The sequence below is a fragment of the Leopardus geoffroyi genome, chromosome A2, assembly GCF_018350155.1.
Source record: "Leopardus geoffroyi isolate Oge1 chromosome A2, O.geoffroyi_Oge1_pat1.0, whole genome shotgun sequence".
Classification (NCBI taxonomy): Eukaryota; Metazoa; Chordata; class Mammalia; order Carnivora; family Felidae; genus Leopardus; species Leopardus geoffroyi.
The window spans coordinates 94,312,100-94,333,480 of NC_059331.1; the positions used below are offsets into that span (position 1 = coordinate 94,312,100).

A 21,381-nucleotide genomic window follows, 5' to 3' on the forward strand; every position below is an offset into this window, starting at 1 on the left:
ATAAGGAAAAAGAGGAAATGCTGCCTAACATGAGGAAAACTTACAGCTAACAGTTATTGAGTACCTACTGTGTGGAAGGCCTTAAACACCTAACAAGTATTAACTCATTTAGTCTTCACAACAAATCTAGGGGTTATAGGTACTATTTCTATCCCTGTTGGTCAGATGGGTAGAACTTAAAAAAGTTAAATACCAGGGGTGCCTGGGTGGCTAAGTTGGTTGAGTGTCCGACTTCAGCTGAGGTCATGATCTCACAATCTGTGGGTTTGAGCCCCGCGTCAGGCTCTGTGCTGACAGATCAGAGCCTGGAGCCTGCCTTGGATTCTGTGTCTTCCTCTCTCTCTGCCCCTCCCCTGCTCATGCTCTGTTTCTCTCTGTCAAAAATAAATAAACATTTAAAAAAATTTTTTTAAATAAAAAAAAATAAATAACATGTTCTTGGTCACACAGGAAGTGGCACATCCAGGATTTAATGCAGGCATTCTAGCTCCAGAAACCCATTTTTAACCTATACACAATACTCACAACAGTACTTTTTTTAACGTTATTTTAGCTTTAAACAAAACGCTACTTCTATGGGGCGCCTGGATGGCGCAGTCGGTTAAGCGTCCGACTTCAGCCAGGTCACAATCTCGCGGTATGTGAGTTCGAGCCCCGCGTAAGGCTCTGGGCTGATGGCTCAGAGCCTGGAACCTGTTTCCGATTCTGTGTCTCCCTCTCTCTCTGCCCCTCCCCCGTTCATGCTCTGTCTCTCTCTGTCCCAAAAATAAATAAATGTTGAAAAAAAAAAAAAAAACGCTACTTCTAAAGACACTTTTATTTTTTTAAATGTTTATTTATTTATTTTGAGAAAGCACACACAAGCAGGAGAGGGGCAGAGACAGAGAGAGGGAGAGAATCCCAAGCAGTGCTAACACTAGGTGTGCGCCCAACACGGGGCTCGATCTTACAATTGTGAGATCACAACCTGAGCCAAAATCGAGAGATGGACAATTAACTGACTGGGCCACCCAGGTACCCCTAAAGAACCTCTTAAAGAATGCATATTTTTGTAAAAAAGAAAGGAGAACTAGCCTTGCTATTTACCAAGGCCTACCATAAAGCTATAGTAATTTAAACTGTATGGTACTAGACAAGGAATAGATCAATGAAAATAGAATATATGGGAGGTTGGCATTATCAGAGATGATATTGCTTTCAGTGAAAATAAAAATTAGGTTCTTTCACCTTGTTAAAAAAAATGAAATGCAAAATAAATTAAAGCCCAAAATGTGAAAAGTTAAACTGTAAAAATCTTAGAAGAAAACATGGGAAAATATCTTCATGATAACAGGGTAGGGAAAGACTTAAAAACCAGAAGAGCCTAAACTATACAGAAGATGAATGCATTTAATAATAAATTTAAGATGAATGCATGTAAAATTTAGAATTGCCTGTGTGACTAAATCTGAATAAAGTAACAATCTACAAGTTGAGAGAATACATTTACCACTTCTGTAAATAATAAAAGATTAGAGTCCTGGCTCATAAAGAACTCAAGAAGAAAATAACTCTGTAGAGAAGGTGACAAAGAATAGGGACTGCCAAATCACAGACAAAATCTCAAATTTAAAAAGGAAAAAAAAAACATTAAAAGATATTAAACCCTATTGGTACTCAGAGAAATGCAAATTCAAATAACAACAAACTATCATTTTCCATTTAACAGATTGGGGAAAATCTATTGGTCTTATACATTGTATCCATATAACCACTTTGGGAAGCAATTTAGGAATTTAAGTAAAATTCAATGTGGGTATATCCTATATGATTCTGGTGTCACTTGGCAAAACCTTTCTCAGTGGGAATAAGAGACATGAACCAGAATGTTCACTGTAGCAGTTTGTACTACTGAATGGATAAACTGTGATTTATTTATAAAACGAATGTTGAAAGCAGTTAAATATTTCAGTCTGTAAGAGTGTGACTACTTTAAAAACCGTAATGCTGAAGAATAGTAGCAAGTTACCACAGATACACACAATATGATACATTTGAGTAAAATTTTAAAGCATATTTCCATTCTGGGAAGAGAAGGAGAAGGGGGAAAGGATACTATTTATTTCTCTAAAAAAAACAAGTATGACAAAATTTTAACATCTTTTTAAAATTAAGCATACATATATAAGGTATTTGATGTATTCTATTTTATTTGAAATGTTTTATGCTGTAAGTTGATACAAAGTATTAAATTAATATTTCTCCACAGATTCCTTCTTTAGTCATGGTAATAGTTACCATGGTACAGGCGGCCGTGGCAACAAGTTTGCCCAGATGCGTTACAGTTTAAGACTCTTGAGAGCCATGGTCTATCTTGAGGATGAGACTATAAACAATGATCTTTGTGAAAAGGGAACAATTCAGCAACTGATAGGTAAACATAACATGTTAGTATACTTATGAAAGTAGAATATTTATAAACTAGAGGTTTTGTTTGAAATATTTCTTACAAATTTATTGTCTTTATAGCTTAAAAACCCCTGAATATTCTCTTGATTTTTGTTTCATATTGTTGCTATATAAGACAGTTTGTCTTTACTAAAACATCATGATCACTCATTCTGTAAACATCTGTTTACTCAATTCAGATACTATTTCATTTAGGATTATCTTTTTTTTTTTTTTTTTTTTGTAATGGGCTACTGTTTCATTTTTCTAGTAATAAGATCACTACTTTTTGGCCAGGAAGAGGATAACATTCCATTTTCCAGTGTATTTGACATACCAGAACACTGGTATGCTGGGATATACAGATATGTACATAGGATATTCTTTTCTGTTATGAAATATCAGGATATCCTTGATTTAAAAAAAAACAATGTTCATTTTTGAGGGGGCTGTTTTGAGGGAGAGAGAGAGAGCGCACAGGGGAGAGGGAGAGAGAGACACAGAATCTGAAGCAGGCTCCAGGTTCTGAGCTGTCAGCTTAGAGCCCCTGACGTGGGGCTAGAACCCATGAACTATGAGATCATAATCTGAGCCAGTCGGATGCTTAACTGACTGAGCCACCCAGGTGCCCCATATCCTTGATTTTCAACTTAGATTTGGCTGTTGAATCACCTTACCCCAAAGTACATACATGTGAGCTCAGTATAAACTCAGAACACCTTAAAAGCTTTTTACCTTTTTCTAGTTAAGAAATAAATAGTCCTCTGGCCCTAACCTTTCCTGACTTTGAAAAGAGCTATTTTGGTTATATTCAAATTCAGTAATTGCCTCATGAGTAAGAGATAATTTGTTGGATGTCAATTAATTACAAATGCCTACTCAAAAACTCTTCTAAATGTTAAGTTAAAGTGCCTACTCTTCCATCATTAGTGGAGTAGAGTGGTACCCTTTAATAGCGGTGCTTTTTAAAATGAGGATATTGAGAAGGGTGCTAAGCAAAAATACTCACTCTCTTGATGACTTTACTCAGGATGACCAAACCCAAAAGTAGATATTATCACTTCTATGCACATTCCATTGTACAGAACTCAGTACCAGCCTAACTGGATAGAGTCTAGAAAATACAATTTTTCATACGTCCAGGAAGGAGTATTAATCTTACCTGTGTAGGAAGTGGGGTAGAGACACAGGAAAACAAATGTAGAAGGATTCTTTTCTTCTTAAAATCCTTTCCCTTTAACTTGAAAGAAGCTGATCTTTATCATGTGAGTTCTTAGAGGCAGTAGTGGCCTTCCCTTAATCCAACAGAAGGCTCAACAAATAGTTTGTTCAACAAATAGTAATTGCATTGTAAATGCAAATGTTTATAAATACTCTTTGTGCAGGCACAGGACCTTGGCCTTAATGAGAACAAAAGAAAAGATGCCTATCATAGAAAAATAGCATGTGTTACCTAACACCATCAGTAAGGCCCCTAATAAGTAACACAGAGAGTAAATACCACAGAAACTAAGAGGTTATCAATAGTTTTTAAGGCTGGGTAATCTTGGCAGGATTAAGCCGGAAGCTTTATTGGGCTTGGGTAGGAGGGTAAAGCTAGTTTTGAGACAGAAAAATAAAAGAGATGGTTTTTCAAGCAAGGGAAGAGCAGGGGCAGAGACATGGTGTCAAAATATGTATGATAATGTGTGCTGAACTAGCTTAAGTGAAGTCTTCATAAAACTGAACATATGCATCAACTATACTTCAATTTAAAAGTAATAAAAAACAGAAATTGAAAATAAACGTTTTATGAAAACAAATAATATGAGATATATGTCTAGTTAGGAGCCAAGCTAGAAAGAGTTTTGAATAGCATTGTCTTTAGGCATGGGGAGCCATTAGTGGTTTTGATTAGAGAAGTTAAGTATAATGATGTATTAGGAAAAGGAACCTGGAATAAATATATCTGATGACTTAGAACAAGGAGAGGGCGACTGGGTGACTCTGTCGGTTGAGCATCTGACTTCGGCTCAGGTCATGATCTCACAGTCCATGAGTTCGAGCCCCAACTCTGTGCTGACAGCTCAGAGCCTGGAGTCTGTTTCAGATTCTGTGTCTCCCTCTCTCTGCACCCCTGCCCCCCCCTCCAATGCGCGCTCTCTCTCTCTCTCTGTCAAAAATAAACATTAAAAAAAAAAAAAAGAATAGAACAAGGAGAGGATAAAGGCAAGGAGCTAAAAGATACTGAAATATGAAGGAAATAATTCAATATTAACATAACATGTGGGATAGAAAACATAAAAAGTAACATACCTGCACTCAAGTAGGAAGGAAAATGAAATCCTCTAGAAAGGAGAATCTGACCTCTGGCTAATGAGATTGAATTCCTAGGTGTTCCTAATAAAGGAGCATTGGCCCATCTGTCCCTGGCATGCTCCTAAACTGGGCCTCCAGCATGCTCAACTAGCCCCCTAGAGATTGATCCAGCACCTGTCTTTCGTTCTAATGGGACCAAAAGTCATCCCTTCAGGGCTAGCTATGGAAATAAGCTGTGATTTCTGTGGCCCTCTTACTTTGTTTGGAACATAACTCCACCCCTTCCTGCTAATGCCAAGGACTTCTTTAACAGAGAAGCAATGACTTTTGTTCCTCATTTAAAGCTTGAAGGAAAACTTCTTTTTGAGGCAAAATTTTATTGTGACTGTCATTCCATCACTGTAAGTGGCTCTTTTCCAATCTTTCTAAATTTTTATTAAAAGCAGAGGAGAGATTTCAAAGGACATGGGAATACTGCTATCTAAAGTTGTCGAAGACACCTCCAGGTAGACATAAGGAGAAAATGCAGAAAAAAGTAACAGAAAAATAAAAACATATTTAGAGATATCTACCTTTGCCTAAAATTGACCCTGTTAACCATAAGGAGATGAGCAAGTTGGGATCAGGCATTTTAGTCATATATTTGCAGCAGCACTCATCTCTGCCTCATGGCACTCTGTATATTTCTAAAGAGTTTTGTTTGCTGGGCAAAGTATCAGGTTGTTAGGGCATCTTTTTAAAAAAAATTTTTTTTTTCAACGTTTATTTATTTTTGGGACAGAGAGAGACAGAGCATGAACGGGGGAGGGGCAGAGAGAGAGGGAGACACAGAATCGGAAACAGGCTCCAGGCTCTGAGCCATCAGCCCAGAGCCTGACGCGGGGCTCGAACTCCCGGACTGTGAGATCGTGACCTGGCTGAAGTCGGACGCTTAACCGACTGCGCCACCCAGGCGCCCCAGTTAGGGCATCTTTTAATGTCACTCCATTAATTCTGTACTAGACATGCTCTACATATGGGGCTACTGATTGTAGTCAGAGTCCCTTTATCATCATCTGTCTACAGCTTCTAAGTAACTGTGCAATGAAAACAGCCCCTTTTAAAATAGTTGCTCTAGCTGAAATTTTATAAGGAATTTCTTTTTTTTCTTTTTTTAAGAAGAGATTTCAAAACAGTAATTGATCAAAATAAAAATACAATGTCCAGTAAGTTTACATTCTTTCAATTTTTTTCATACCAGGAGTTTTTAAAAATATAATCAAGTCTCATGACAAAGAAGAAGCCATTGTTTTGGAAATTCAATCTGATATATTACTTATCTTATCTGGTCTTTGTGAACATCATATTCCTAGAAAGGTAAGTATGCCTATGAATCCAAGTTTTGTTCAGATCTCCCAATCACCTAGCACTATGAACTTTTTTTTTTTTATTCTCAAGTTAGCTAACATAGAGTGTAGTCTTGGCTTCAGGAGTAGATTCCAGTGATTCATTACTCCCATATATACCCAGTGCTCATCCCAACAAGTGACCTCCTTAAAGCCCATCACCCATTTTACCCACCTCCATCAACCCTCAGTTTGTTCTGTATTTAAGAGTCTCTTATGGTTTGCCTCCCTGTTTTTATCTTATTTTTCCTACCCTTCCCCTATGATCATCTGTTAAGTTTCTCAAATACCACATATAAATGAAATCATATATCTGCCTTTCTCTAACTGACTTATTTCAGTTAGCATAATACCCTTCAGTTCCATCTGTGTTGTTGCAGGATTTCATTCTTTTTCATCACAGAGTAGTATTCCATTATATGTATATATACCACATCTTCTTAATCCATTCATCAGTTGATGGACATTTGGGCTCTTCCACAATTTGGCTATTGTTAATTTCACTGCTATAAACATAGGGGTGCATGTGCCCCTTCAAGTCAGCACTCCTGTATCCTTTGGAAAAATTCCTAGTAGTGCAATTGCTGGGATGTAGGGTAATTCTATTTTTAATTTTTTGAAGAAACTCCACACTGTTTTCCAGAGTGACTGCACCAGTTAGCATTCCCACCAATAGTGCAAGAGGGTTCTCCTTTCTCCACATCCTTGCCAACATCTGTTGTTTCCTGAGTTGTTAATTTTAGCCATTCTGACTGGTATGAGGTGGTATCTCATTATGGTTTTGGTTTCTATTTCCCTGATGATATGTGATGTTGAGCATCTTTTTCATGTGCATATTAGCCATGTGGATGTCTTCTTTGGAAAAGTGTCTATTGATGTCTTCTGCCTACTTCTTCACTGGATTATCTGTTTTTCATGTGTTGAGTTTGGTAAGTTCTTTATAGATTTTGGATGCTAACCCTTTATCTGATTGGCCATTTGCAAATATCTTCTCCCATTCTGTTGGTTGTCTTTTAGTTTTGTTGATCATTTCCTTTGCAGTGCAGAAGCTTTTTGTCTTGATGAGGTACCAATAATTCTTTTTTGCTTTTACCTCCCTTGCATTCAGAGACATGTAAGTAAGAAGTTGCTGTGGCCGAGATTAAAGAAGTTGCTGCTTGTTTTCTACTGTAGGATTTTAATGGTTGCCTGTCTCACATTTAGGTCTTTTATCTATTCTGAATTTATTTTGTGTATGGTGTAAGAAAGTGGTCCAGCTTCCTTCTGTATGTTGCTGTCCAGTTCTCCCCTCACCATTTGCTAAAGACACTGTCTTTTTTCCATTGGATACCCTTTCCTGCTTTGTCAAAGGACAAAGGATTTGTGTGTCCAGTTCTGGATTCTCTATTCATTGGTCGATGTGTCTGTTTTTGTGCCAATACCGTACTGTGTTGATGGTTACAGCTTTGTAATAAACAGGAGAAAGTCCAGGATTGTGATGCCTCTACCTTTGGTTTTCTTTTTCAACATTACTTTGATTATTCAGGTACTTTTGTGGTTCCATTCAAATTTTAGGATTGTTTGTTCTAGCTCTGTGAAGAATGCTTTGATAGGGATTGCACTGAATACGTAGACTGCTTTGGGTAGTATTGACATTTTAACAATATTTATTCTAGTCCATGAGCATGGAATATTTTTCCTTTTTATTTGTGTCTTCAATTTCTTTCATAAGCTTTTCATAGTTTTCAGTGTATAGATTTTTCATCTCTTTGGTTAGGTTTATTCCTAGGTATTTTATGGGTTTTGGTGCAATTGTAAATAGGATTGATTCCCTGATATCTCTTTCTGTTGCTACATTATTGATGTATATAAATAGAACCGATTTCTGTATATTGATTTTATATCCTAAGACTTGGCTGAATTCCTGTATCAGTTCTAGCAGTTTTTGGTAGAGTCTTTTGGGTTTTCCACATAGAGTATCGTGTCATCTGCAAAGAGTGTAAGTTTCACTTCTTTGCCAATTTGGATGCCTTTTATTTCATTTTGTTGTCTGATTGCTGAGGCTAGAACTTCCAACACCAGGTTAAGCAACAATGGTGAGAGTGGACATCCCTGTTGTATTCCTGATCTCATGAGGAAAGCTCTCAGTTTTTCCCCATTGAGGATGGTATTAGGGCCTTTCATATATGGCTTTTATGATGTTATGATATATTCCTTCTATCCTGACTTTCTTGAGGGTTTTTATTAAGAAAGGATGCTGTATTTTGTCAAATGCTTTTTATGCATCTATTGACAGGATCATATGGTTCTTATCCTTTCTTCTGTTAATGTGATGTATCACATTGATTGATTTGTGAATATTGAACCAGCCCTGCAGCCCAGGAACGAATCCCACTTGATCATGGTGAATAATTCTTTCTATATGCTATTGGATTTGATTGGCTAGTATCTTGTTGAGAATTTTTGCATCCATGTTCATCAAGGATATTGGCCTGTAATTCTCCTTTCTAGTAGGGTCTTTGTTTGATTTGGGAATCAAGGTAATGCTGGCTTCCTAGAATGAGTCTGGAAGCTTTCCTTCCATTTTTATTTTTTGGAACAGTTTGAGAAGAATAGGTATTAACTCTGCTTTAAATATCTGGCATAATTCCCTTGGGAAGCCATCTAGCCCAGGACTCTTACTTGTTAGGAGATGTTTGATAACCAGTTTAGTTTCTTTGCTGGTTATGGGTCTGATTCAATTTTCTATTTCTTCCTGTTTGAGTTTTGGTAGTGTGTGAGTGTCTAGGAATTTGTCAGTCTGAAGAAAGCCACACAATTTTGAAAACTCTGATCCTCAGCTCCTGGCGCTGTTTGCAAGGTAGAAACTGGCATTCTCCATATTTCTCACTCCCCAGTCCATGGTCTGGAGAGGTTTTACTCTTGTACTAACACAATACCACAATTCCACAGCCTCTGTCTTTCCCTTTTGTCTCTCCAAAGAAGAGGTTCCTTCCCCTCCATGACTACACTGTTTTATCTCCCCCAGTTTGCATACATGCACCTCTGACCCACTAAGCTGTCTCCCTCAACCCGTGGAGATCCTTCTGCTACCCCCCCCCCCCGCCCCCCACCAGATTGATTTCCTGGTGTTCCAAATGCTCTAACCTCAATATAGCTGTGTTTGAGGGAGGAGGGAAATCCTGGTCCCCCTACTCGTCTGCCACCTTAACTCCTCCTCCTAAACTTTTTCTTGGTGTCCATAAATGTTGGTGTTTTTTTAATCCTGTGACGTTTTAATATTCTTTTTTGTAGAGTATTCTTATATACGATAAAATATATATTTTGTGTATATTTTGATAGGTTTTGATGAATGTATATACCCATTTAACCAGTACCCCAATTAAAACAGACTATTGTTGGGGCGCCTGGGTGGCTCAATTGGTTAAGGGTCCGACTTCAGCTCAGGTCACGATCTCGCAGTCCGTGAGTTTGAGCCCCGCGTCGGGATCTGGGCTGAAGGCTCAGAGCCTGGAGCCTGCTTCTAATTCTGTGTCTCCCTCTCTCTCTGCCCCTCCCCCATTCATGCTCTGTCTCTCTCTGTCTCAAAAATAAATAAACATTAAAAAAAATAAAAATAAAAAAAAACAGACTATTGTTATCTCACTATAAATTTTTTTTTTTAATTTATTTATTTTTGAGAGACAGAGGGGGAGAGAGAGAGAGAGAGAGAGAGAGAGAGAGCAAGCACTAGCAGGGGAGGGACAGAGAGGGAGAATTCCAAGCAGGCTCCATGCTCTCCACAGAGCCTGACGTGGGTCTTGATCCCACATCTGTGAGATCATGACCTGAGCCAAAATCAAGAGTTAAATGCTTAACTGACTAAGCCACCCAGGTGCCCCATCCCTATAAAATTCTTTCATGCCCCTTAGCAGCCATACCCCCACTTGCCTTCAGGTAACCACTATTCTGATTTCTATCCCCTTAAGTTAGTATTGCCTATTTATTTACTTTAAATGAATGGAACCACATAGTATTTACTGTTTTATAACTGGTTTCTGTCATCCAGCATTATATTTCTGAAATATATTGATATTGTTGCAGGTATCAGCAGTTCATTCCTTTTTATTGCTGAATAGTATTTCACTCCTTGAATATACCAAATTTTTTTTATCCATTCCCCTATTGATAAACACTTAGGTTGTTTCCATTTGGGAGTATTATGTATAAAGCTTCAGTGAACATTTTTATAGTTGTCTTTTTGTGGACATCATTCTTTCATTTCTCCTAAATACCTAGGAGTGCAATTAATGGTTCATAAAATAGGTGTCTGTTTTTAAGAAACTGGAAAACAGTTCTTGCAAAGTGGCTGTAGCTTTATAAATGTTTTTTGAGTTTACATTTGATTCAGGGTGATGGGCATTAAGGAGCACTTGTGTGAAACCCTGGGTGCTGTATGTAAGTGATGAATCACTGAATTCTACACCTTAAACTAATATTACACTGTGTTAACTAAGTGGAATTTAAATAAAAACTTGGAGAAAATTGAATTCATAACTAGAATTAAAAATTAGAAAAAAAGAGCTTAATTCCCTTTGATCTTTTTTAACTCTATAACAAACTCTGAGTCTCTAAGATTGATAAATAGCAAAAGATAGAATTGGAAAGATAAAAATTAAAGATTATGAAGTTTTCAATAGAGGGGTTTTAGGGAAAGCCAGCAAGAACAGTAAATCCACACCTCGCTCTGAGCTTTGGTGCAACTTTTCCTTCTATTCTGTCATCCTGTGCCTGTGTTCTTCTGGAAAAATGCTCATAGTCTTGCTTACTGGGTAGCAGAACTGAACAACAAAGCAATGGGAAAGGCAATTGTTAAGGGAGAAATATTAACTGGTAATAACTTCATATAAATTATTAAAGGTTTTACAAAACCTTATATGAGTCTCATATATATATGAGAGAAATATATATATGTATACATATATGTATGTATATTTCTTGGGAGCATTAAAAAGTCTTCCATGATAGAATTTTAGCCTCTTAAATTAGTTTTTGCTATCTAGCATTCATCTGACAGGATATTGGACTACATTCATTATAATGTGGAAGAAAATCACAGGGCAAGCTTATGGTTAATTTAAAAAAAAAAAAAGGGAAAAATAAAAATTATAAAGAGACATTACGCTAGCATAGTGATTGATGCCCTTTCTTAAAATGATTAGCTTTATAATAATTTGTTGTAAACTCCTAAGACTGAGTATTAATTCAAAAAATTGTATAATAAAGTAACAGTGTTTTCTGCTTCTCTGGTAGAAAAAGTTTTAGGGGACAAAATGAAATAGAAAAGGATGAGATTATTTCAAAACATAATTTTAAATAAATCTCTTAGGAAATGTTCGGAACAGAAGGAGTGGATATAATTCTTCATGTAATGAAAACCGACCCCATGAAGTTTCAGAGTGGATTAGGCTATAATGTACTTCTTTTTAGTACACTGGACAGCATTTGGTGAGTATTACTGTAACCAAGTTAGAACTATAATACAAGAAAATTACCTCATGACATTTGTTGGCTTGAGGTCTGATTTTTTAAAATAGATTTAAGATTTCTATCTAATTTTTTAAAACTGCACAAATTTGTATGGAATAAAAGCCTAGAACAATTAAAACTATAGATTGGATAATAATTGAAATTAACTCTAGTGTGTATGATAGAGGAGGGAAAATTTTGTTGCAATAATTTCTCTCTTAAATCAGTTGAAATGTATTTTTGTACCACAATTTAAGCTTCAATAAGTTTTGCTAAATTCATAAAAAAATTTTTCTTCCCTTAAAATCACACCATAAAGATAACTCTTCCAATGCCCTTTTTTTTTTTTTTTTTTTTTTTTTTGCCTTTTTGCCTTTTTCTTTTCAATAGTCCAGAAATGATATTTACTAACATCCTTTGGAAAGCAATCTTGTCTGTACCTCAGGATACAAGTTTGTATATAAACTTAAATTCTTGTTTTTGTGATTTGAATCCATTCCATTTTGGCCTGGTCTGGAAAAACACAAGCATCTACTTTTACTCATACAGTTCCTCACTCATTTCCTCTTTGAAGAGTCAAAAACCAATTGATTAGGTATTTCCTAACCAATATTTTTCCCCAAATGTCTTAGCATTCCTAAAGAGCAATAAATAAATAAATATTGCTTTTCTTAACATTAATTTATGAAATTTTGTCTTGGAGAAAATTACTTGAGTTTCAAATATCATTAACACTTAACATATTTCTTTTTTTCTGCTTGGGTGGGATTCATGACAGCCCCACTGCAGCATATCTGGGGGGAAAAACTGACTATAGATCTAACACAAAGAGCAATGAGAACATCTTTTGTTACAATATTTGGTCTTTTATTCTCAGTTCCTGTAATAGCTCCAGAGTAATAACTTTTGAAGGCTGTGTCTTTTGTTATATATAACAAGCCCCTTTCAACCACATCTGAGTTTATGTCAATGAGGTAGTTTTTGGAGAGCGCCTAGATAACCACAAGATGGGGGGCTGGTTCTGCCTACAAGGTCACAAACAAGTCTTAACAAATTTAAGAAGACTTAAATCATTCAAAATATCTTTTCTGACCACAATGGAAGAAAACTAGAAATCAATACCAAATGGAAATTAGGAAAAATCACAAATGCATGGGAATTAACACACTCTTGAACTACCACTGGGTCAAAGACAAAAGCAAAAGGAAAATTAGAAATTTCTCAAGACAAACTAAAACGAAAGTACAGCATAACAAAACCTATGTGATACAGCAACAGCAGTGCTAAGAGGGAAGTTTATGGGGATAAATACCTAGATAGAAAAGAAGAATGATTCAAACAACCTAACTTTACACATAAAGGAACTAGTAAAGGAAGAACAAACTAAGCTCAAAGTTGGCAGAATAAAGAAAATAATAAAGATTAGAACAGAAATAAATGAGGGATTGGGAAGAAATCCAGAAAAATAAGAGCTGGTTTGTTTTGAAAAGATATCAAAGTCTATAAAGCACTAACTAGACGAAGAAAAAGAAGGAAGATGATTCAAAATAAATGATGTAAATGAAACAACATATCACAACAGATGCCATAGAAATAAAAAAGATCATAAGGGATTATTATGAACAACTCTATGCCAACAAATTGTACAATATAGAAGAAATAGATAAAATTCCTAGAAACATACAACCCACCAAGACTGAATCAAGAAGAATTAGAAAGCCTGAAAAGACCAATAACAATAAGGAGATTCAATCAGTAATCAAAAACCTCCTGGAACACCTGGGTGGCTGAATCAGTTAAGTGTCTGACTCTTGATTTTGGCTCAGGTTATAATTTCCCAATAGTGAGACTAAGCCCGTGTTGGGCTCTGTGCTCAGCGTTAAGTCTGCTCAAGATTCTCTCTCTCTCTTTCTCTCTTTCTCTCTCTTCCTCTGTCCCTCTCCCCAGCTTGTGCTCTCTCTTCCTCTCTAAAAAACAAAAAACAAACCTCCTAACAAAAACAGCTCAGGACTTGAGAGCTTCACAGTTGAAATTTACCAAACATTTAAAGAAGAATTAATACAATCCTTAAATTCTTCCAAAATATAGAAAAGGGAACACTTCCAAAATCATTTTATGAGGCCAGCATCACCATGATACCAAAGCCACACAAAGATACTATAAGAAAATAAAAACTACAGAGCAATATTCCTGAGGATCATAGAAGCAAAAGTCCTGTAGAAAATATTAGCAAACTGAATTCAACAACAAATTAAAAGGATCATACACCATTACCAAGTGGGATTTATCCTTGGCATGCAAGAATTGCTCAATACAAGCAAATCAATCAGTGTGATATACCACATTAACACAATGAAGAACAAAAATCACAATCATCTCAGTTCTAGAAAAAATGCATGTGACAAAATTCAACACCCTTTCATGATAAAAACAAACTTTCAACAAATTAGGTAGAGAAGGAACTTGCCTTAACACAATAAAGGCCATAGATGAAAAACCCACATTATACTCAATGGTGGAAAGCTAAAAGCTTTTCCTTTAAGATCTATAACCAGGCAAAGATACCCACTCTCACTATTTCTACTCAATACTGTAAGTACTAGCCAGAGCAATTAGGCAAGAAAAAGAAATAAAAGGCTTCTAAATCAGAAAAAAAGAAGTAAAATTATCTCTTGATGAGCTTACATGAGCTTACATGAGCTTATAAAGTTTCAAGATACAAACTCATCTACAAAAATCAGTTGCATTTCTTTACACCAATAATGAACTATGCAAAAAGAAAATTAAGTAAATAGCATCAAAGAGAATAGCACCAAAAAGAATAAAGTACTTAGGAAAAAACATAACCAAGGAAGTAAAAGACTTAAACCCTGAAAACTATAAAGCACTGATGAAAGAAATGAAAGCAGATACAAATAAATGGAAGGACTTCTTGTGTTCATGGATTGGGATAATTAATATTGTTTAAATGTCATACTAGTCAAAGTGATATATAGCTCCATGTAATCCCTATTAAATCCTAAAGATATTTTTTACAGAAATAGAAAACATAATCCTAAAAATTCATATGGAACAACTCATCATCAGGAAAATGCAAATCAAAACCACAATGAGATATCACCTTATACCTGCAAGGGTGGTTATTCAAAACAAAAATAGGTAAATAGATAGACAGGTAGGTAGATATATATAGAGATATATAGACATAGAAATGTTGGCAAGAATATGGAGAAAAGAGACTCTCTTGACATTGTTAGGAATGCCAAGTGGTGCAGCCACTATGGAAAACAGTATGGAGGTTCCTCACAAAATTAAAAATAGAACTACCACCTGATCCAGTAATCCCTCTTCTACGTATATATCCAAGAGAATTGAAATCAGGATCTTGAAGAAATAGCTGCAGTCCCATGTTCATTGCAGCACTATTCACAATAACCAGGATATGGTATATATACACACTATGGAATATTACTCAGCCTTAAAAAAAGAAAATCCTATTTATAGCAACATGGATGGACCTGGAAGACACTATGCTAAGTGAAATAAGTCAGTCACAGAAAACTCTCTCTTATACATGATTTCTCTTAAATGAGGCATCTAACGTAGTCAAAAATATAGAACTAGACAATATATATAGATAGTAGAATCCTTGTTAAAGGAATAACTTCCTTTTTATTTAAGGTGCTGTATTTTGGGATGTTATCCCTTAGAGGATTATTTTCTTGAAAAGGAAGGCATTTTTCTCCTTTTGGATTTACTGGCAGTAAGTATGATTGTTAACAATTATAAAATACTAATAATAATATGTCTTTATTAAAGCTTTCCAAAGCTAAGTGCCACAGAACACTATTCTGTAATTAAATGTGTCCCCAAATCATGTTTAAATGTTTGTTTTAAATAAAATCTTGGTGGCTCAGTCAGTTAAGTGTCTGACTTGGCTCAGGTCATGATCTCACGGTTCATGGGTTCAAGCCCTGCATTAGACTCTGAACTGACAGCTCAGAGCCTGGAGCCTGCTTTAGATTCTGTGTCTCCCTCCCTCTCTCCATCCTTCCCCCAGTTGTGCTCACTCTCCCACTCTCTCAAAAATAAAGAAATAAACATTAAACAAAATCTCACCTGGAGATCATAATTTGCATTTGTATAGATAAAAGCTCTGAAAATCCCTCCTCTGAAGAAACCAGTGTACTTAGGTCAGAACTCACAAACACATAACAAAAGGTAATTTGTTTTATGGGATTTGTTTTCCCCACCAACCTTTAAGGAAATAGTGTGTGAAGTGCTAGACAGTATCAAAATGTATAATCATTATTGATAACTTCTAGCTTCTTTTAGTATTAAAAGTTAAGGGCTACGTTACACAAAGGAGTAAAGATCAGTATTTTTTAAGAATTGTGTATAGTTTGTAGGTTATGCGAGGAATTAGTATGTCATAGACCATTTCACAGAATGAACAGGAATGGATATATTAAGCCTGTCAGGAAATATAGTTGCCATCTAATACCAGTGAAGAATGGCAAAGACCCTCAATTATCCTCAAAGTCATTTTCTACTGGCCTGAATTCTAAGTAAGTCCATAGTCAAGACAATGTGGGAGGAAAAGTTATTTTGGTTTCAGTAAAACTTTGAGAGATATTCTGTCCCTGCCTGTGATTGCCACCATTCATGATTTTATTAACAAAATAATGAACTTACTTGGATTTAGCAAATGTACTACAGTTATTTGTGTCCCTTCATCTCTCTGAAAGAAAATTAGTTGGCATTACAGATAGGAGAGCAAACTCATTAGATATAAAAAATTACATACAAAACATAAATAATGATAAACTTTGATAAACAGCAATGAATCATGACCAGAAACCCTTGGAAAATTCAGAGATATTGGACATAATATGGAAGGATATATGTGTGGCTCTACTAAATGATGTATACCTCACCATGCTTCTCTGATGAGAGTACAAGTGTGCCCAGAGACACATGGTGATGTGTCAGGAGATTCTCAAAGTCACAGAATTAATTTGGCATATCTTCCTAGAATCTTGTTTTTATTTAAAGACTCAAAAGTAGGGAGTTATATAACAGGGGCACCTGGGTGGCTCAGTTGGTGAAGCCTCAGGTCATGATCTCGCTTGTGTTCTCTCTCCCAAAAATCAACATTAAAAAATAATTATAAAATAATAAATTCTATAGGAATATTTAAGATTATATAAAAACTTCACAGACATTTCTCAATTGTGTTCACTCTCCTTCACCACTAGGGTTTCTCTGATGGAAAGGCATGAAGAAGACTGCTAGGAGCATATATGGTTATGAGCATAGGCTGCGATCAGTCTGATTGAGGCCTCCAATACTTGTTAGCTGTGTACTTTGGACAAGTATTTAACATCTCTGTAATATGTTTCTTCATCTATAAAAGAGATAACAGTATCTACCCCGTGCACTGTTGGGAGATTTATATGAGTGATTATATATGCGTGTGCACGTGTGTGTGTGTGTGTATAGACAGACAGACACATACACACACATACACACTTATTTGGAATAGTGCCTGACATATTTTTACCATGTAAGTGTTTTCTATTATTATGAATATAATTATTAGATTGTACTTAATGTGGATCAAACAAATCAAGTTAATTACAGATAAAAAATATTCTTTAATGAAATTTTTAGATCAACTCCAAACTTTGACATTTGCCCCTTTTTCCTGAAAGTGATGTATAGGAATAAAAAACTCAATTGAGGGTTCTGCTTAATACAATTTGCTAAAATATTTATTCAGTATGCAATAATTGCTAATTATGTTACATATTATTTAGAACTTTCTATGTGCCAGGCAGTCTTGTATAATTCATCATAATAACTCTTTAAAGCAGGTAATATTATAATCTTTCATTTTATAAAAGAGGAAATGATAATGTTTGCAGTTCAAACAACAGGTTACATGTTTCCTTTGCTATATTATATTAGTGGTATACTATGAGTTAATCAACAAAAAATATTTCAGACACAAATTATTGTGTGGAGGAGGCTATTATTCTGGATGGACTTTTCTATACCTAAATTTTGGTTTGCTGAAAACTAGTAGCAAAACAAAGGAATATGCTTGATGATTTTTCTTAAAAGCTTACTGTTTTGGATGCTGATTTTCAAAATACAAAATTATATTTCATTTGTATCTATTTTCATATATGACTTCCACTTGCAATTACCATCAGTTATTTTCTTAATCACAATGAGATTATATTTAATATGAGTCTTTATAAACCATAATAAATCATGTAAATTGGAAAGATCCTATAAATACAGTGAACTATGTATAGTACTGTTGCCATTGCTTTACCTAAAATGAACATCTTCATTTATTTTTATAATCTCTCTTTTTCTGACTGAACCTAATCATTACATTTTGGTCATGACATATATTCATGACTATATCAGAATTATATTGAATCTTTTTCTTTTTATATTTTCTAATTCTTAATGTTTGAAAACATACTTTTTAACAAGAGATTGTCCCAAATCATACTTAAGTCTGAATTTTAAGGCAGTCATTTAGAAGAAAGTTACTGATCAGTAATACAAATGTTTGTTTTCTTTTTTGAAGGTAATAATTTTTAAAATTTATTGCATTTTTTTCTTTCCTGTTTCCTTGCAAAAGTTGAACCAAAAAAAATTCTGTAATCTAGTACTTGGAATAATGGTTGAATTTTGTGATAATCCCAAAACTACGGCTCATGTTAATGCTTGGCGAGGGAAGAAGGACCAGACAGCTGCTAGTCTTTTAATTAAATTATGGAGAAAGGAAGAAAAAGAACTAGGAGTAAAACGTGATAAACATGGGATGATCATTGGTAAGTGTATTTATAACTGTTATAATAGCAATTAGATGCATATTTTTAATTGAGATATAACTGAATTTTACGTTGCATTAGTTTTTTAGTTTTTTATACATTACAAAATTATTACCACAATAAGTTTAGTTAACATTCGTCACCACACAGTTACAATCTTTTTCTTGTGATGGAACTTTTAAGAACTACTCTCAGCAACTTTCAAATATATAATAAAATATTGTTAGAATAGCCACCACCCTGTTAATTACATCCATAGGACTTCATCATCTTTCACCCATATTTTTAGAAAGAGATCTTTAAGATATGAGGGAAGTATGAGAACTTTCACCCCTTTGTTTAAGGTTCTTTTCACAAGAGTTTGAAGAACTTGCTATCATAAATTCTGAATGAATGGAAGAAAAGTATATTATCAGCAGATTCATATTTTTATAGATATTTTCAGGAAGTGGTATTTGATTATATTGTTTAACTCAAAACAAAACAAAACCTAACACCATGTCCTAAAGAAGTTCCTTTGAGTTTCCTGCTTTTACAAATAGATTCAACCCATTTCATTTACTGATAAAATTGGGGATATAAATAGAGTGCCTGTATAGTATTTTGCACATTTCTGTTGATTCATATTCATGCAGTTTACTTTTTTTTTTTTTTTACAAATGAATAGTCTAATGAATTATTATAAAGTCAACATCTATGTGACTAATACACAGTTTACATTATACATTGCATATGTATATGTAACACATATATAAAATGTTACAATAGTTTTATTGCATGTAAGTTAAACCACAATAGGAATGATTTTTAAAGGAAAAACAAAGAGAAATGATCTATTGTAAACACCCCAGAAAGACCCTACTCATAGACCCTTTCCAAGCACAACTGGATCTCTTCTATTCAATATTGTTCTTAAGATTTCATCCACATTAGATTTAAAGCTGTATTACAAAGCTGTGGTCATCAAGACACTATGGTACTGGCACAAAAACAGATACATAGATCAATGGGACAGAGGAGAAAACTCAGAAATGCACTAAACTATATGGTTAGTTCATCTTCAACGAAGTAGAAAAGAATATCCAATGGAAAAAAAGACAGTATATTCAGCAAATGGTGTTGGTAAAACCGGAGAGTGACATGCATACACCATACACATGCTTACGCCACACACAAAAATAAACTCAAAATGGATGTAATACCTAAATGTGGGACAGAAAACCATCAAAATCCTAGAGGAGAACACAGGCAGCAACCTCTTTGACCTTGGCCACAGCAACTTCTTAGTAGACACGTGGCTGAAGGCAAGGGACAAAAAGCAAATGTGCACTTCATCAAGATAAAAAGCTTCTGTACAGTGAAGGAAACAATCAAAACTAAAAGGCAACTGACTGAATGGGAGAAGATAATTTGCAAATGACATATCTGATAAAGGGTTAGTATCTAGAATGTATACAGAATTTATAAAACCCAACATCCAAAAAACAAATAATACAGTTAAAAAATAGGCAGAAGACATGAATAGAGACACTTTCCCAAAGAAGACATCCATATGGCCAACAGACACATGAAATGTTGCTCAATATCCCTCATCATCAGGGAAATACAAATCAAAACCACAATGAGATATCACTTCCCACCTGTGAGAATGGCTAAAATTAACAACACAAGAAACAGGTGTTTGTGAGGCTGCAGAGAAACAGGAACCCTCTTGCACTGTTAGTGGGAATGCAAACTGGTGTAGCCACTCTGTAGAACAGTATGGAGATTCCTCAAAAAAACTAAGAATAGATCTACCCTACAATCCAGCAATTTCACTATTAGGTGTTTACCCAAAGGATACAAAAATACAGATTTGAAGGGGGTATGTGCTCCCCAATGTTTACAGCAGTATGCTCAATAATAGCCAAACTATGGAAAGAGCCCAAATGTCCATCAACTGATGAATGGATAAAGAAGAGGTAGTATGTATATATATATATATAGTGAAATATTACTCAGCCATCAAAAAGAATGAAATCTTACCATTTGCAATGATGTGGAGTAAAAATATATTGTGCTAATAAGCAACATAAGTCAATCACAGAAAGACAAATACTATATGATTTCACCCATATGTGGAATTTAAGAAACAAAACAAACAAACATATGGAAAGGGGTGGGGGAAGAGAAGAGAGGGAAACAAACCACAAGAGACTCTTAATGATAGAGAACAAACTGAGAGTTGATGGAGGGAGGTGGGGATAATGGGCTAGATGAGTGATGGCTATTAAGGAGGGCACTTATGAGAAGCGTTGGGTGTTGTATATAAGTGATGAATCACTTTATTTTTTTAAGTGTATTTATATATTTTGAGAGTGAGAGAGAGCATGAGCAGGGGAGGGGCAGAGAAAGGGAGAGAGAGGGTCCCAAGCAGCCTCCACGCCACCACTGTAGAGGCTGATGTAGGGCTTGAACCCCAAACTGTGAGATCTTGACGTGAGTTGAAATCAAGAGTCAGATGCTTAACCAACTAAGCCACCCAGGCACCCCAAAAGTAATTTTTTAATGTTTATTTATTTATTTTGAGAGAGAAGAGCGTGAGAGGGGCAGAGAGAGGAAGAGAGAATTCCAAGCAGGCTCCGCCCTGTCAGCACAGAGCCCGATTCAGGGCTCAAACCCATGAACCTTGAGATGATGACCTGAGCCAAAATCAAGAGTCAGACACTTAACTGACTGAGCCACCTAGGCACCCCTAAAATAGTTATTTTGTGAAATTTTCATATTGTACGTAAATAACAAAAAAGCTTTAAATTTTGCCATAGAATGGGGAATAACTGGATTACTTATGCTTTCACAAGAATAACCATATACAATGCACTATTTTATAATACATATTCTATGTCTGGAGTAAAATTTCAAATTAAATTAATTTACTAATGTTTTTACCT

The 21,381-nt window shown here is 35.3% G+C and overlaps 1 protein-coding gene across 4 annotated transcripts in view; it reads left to right on the forward strand.

Moving 5' to 3' along the window:
* CFAP69 (cilia and flagella associated protein 69) overlaps window positions 1–21,381 on the forward strand; it is a 60,615-nt gene that overhangs the window by 32,546 nt on the left and 6,688 nt on the right. For all 4 annotated transcript variants that reach the window (XM_045496987.1, XM_045496988.1, XM_045496989.1 and 1 more), the window contains 5 exons: window positions 2,249–2,413; window positions 5,966–6,081; window positions 11,458–11,576; window positions 15,279–15,360; window positions 18,259–18,451. In XM_045496987.1, the coding sequence (XP_045352943.1) occupies window positions 2,249–2,413; window positions 5,966–6,081; window positions 11,458–11,576; window positions 15,279–15,360; window positions 18,259–18,451 (675 nt within the window). The remainder of the gene's footprint in view (window positions 1–2,248; window positions 2,414–5,965; window positions 6,082–11,457; window positions 11,577–15,278; window positions 15,361–18,258; window positions 18,452–21,381) is intronic.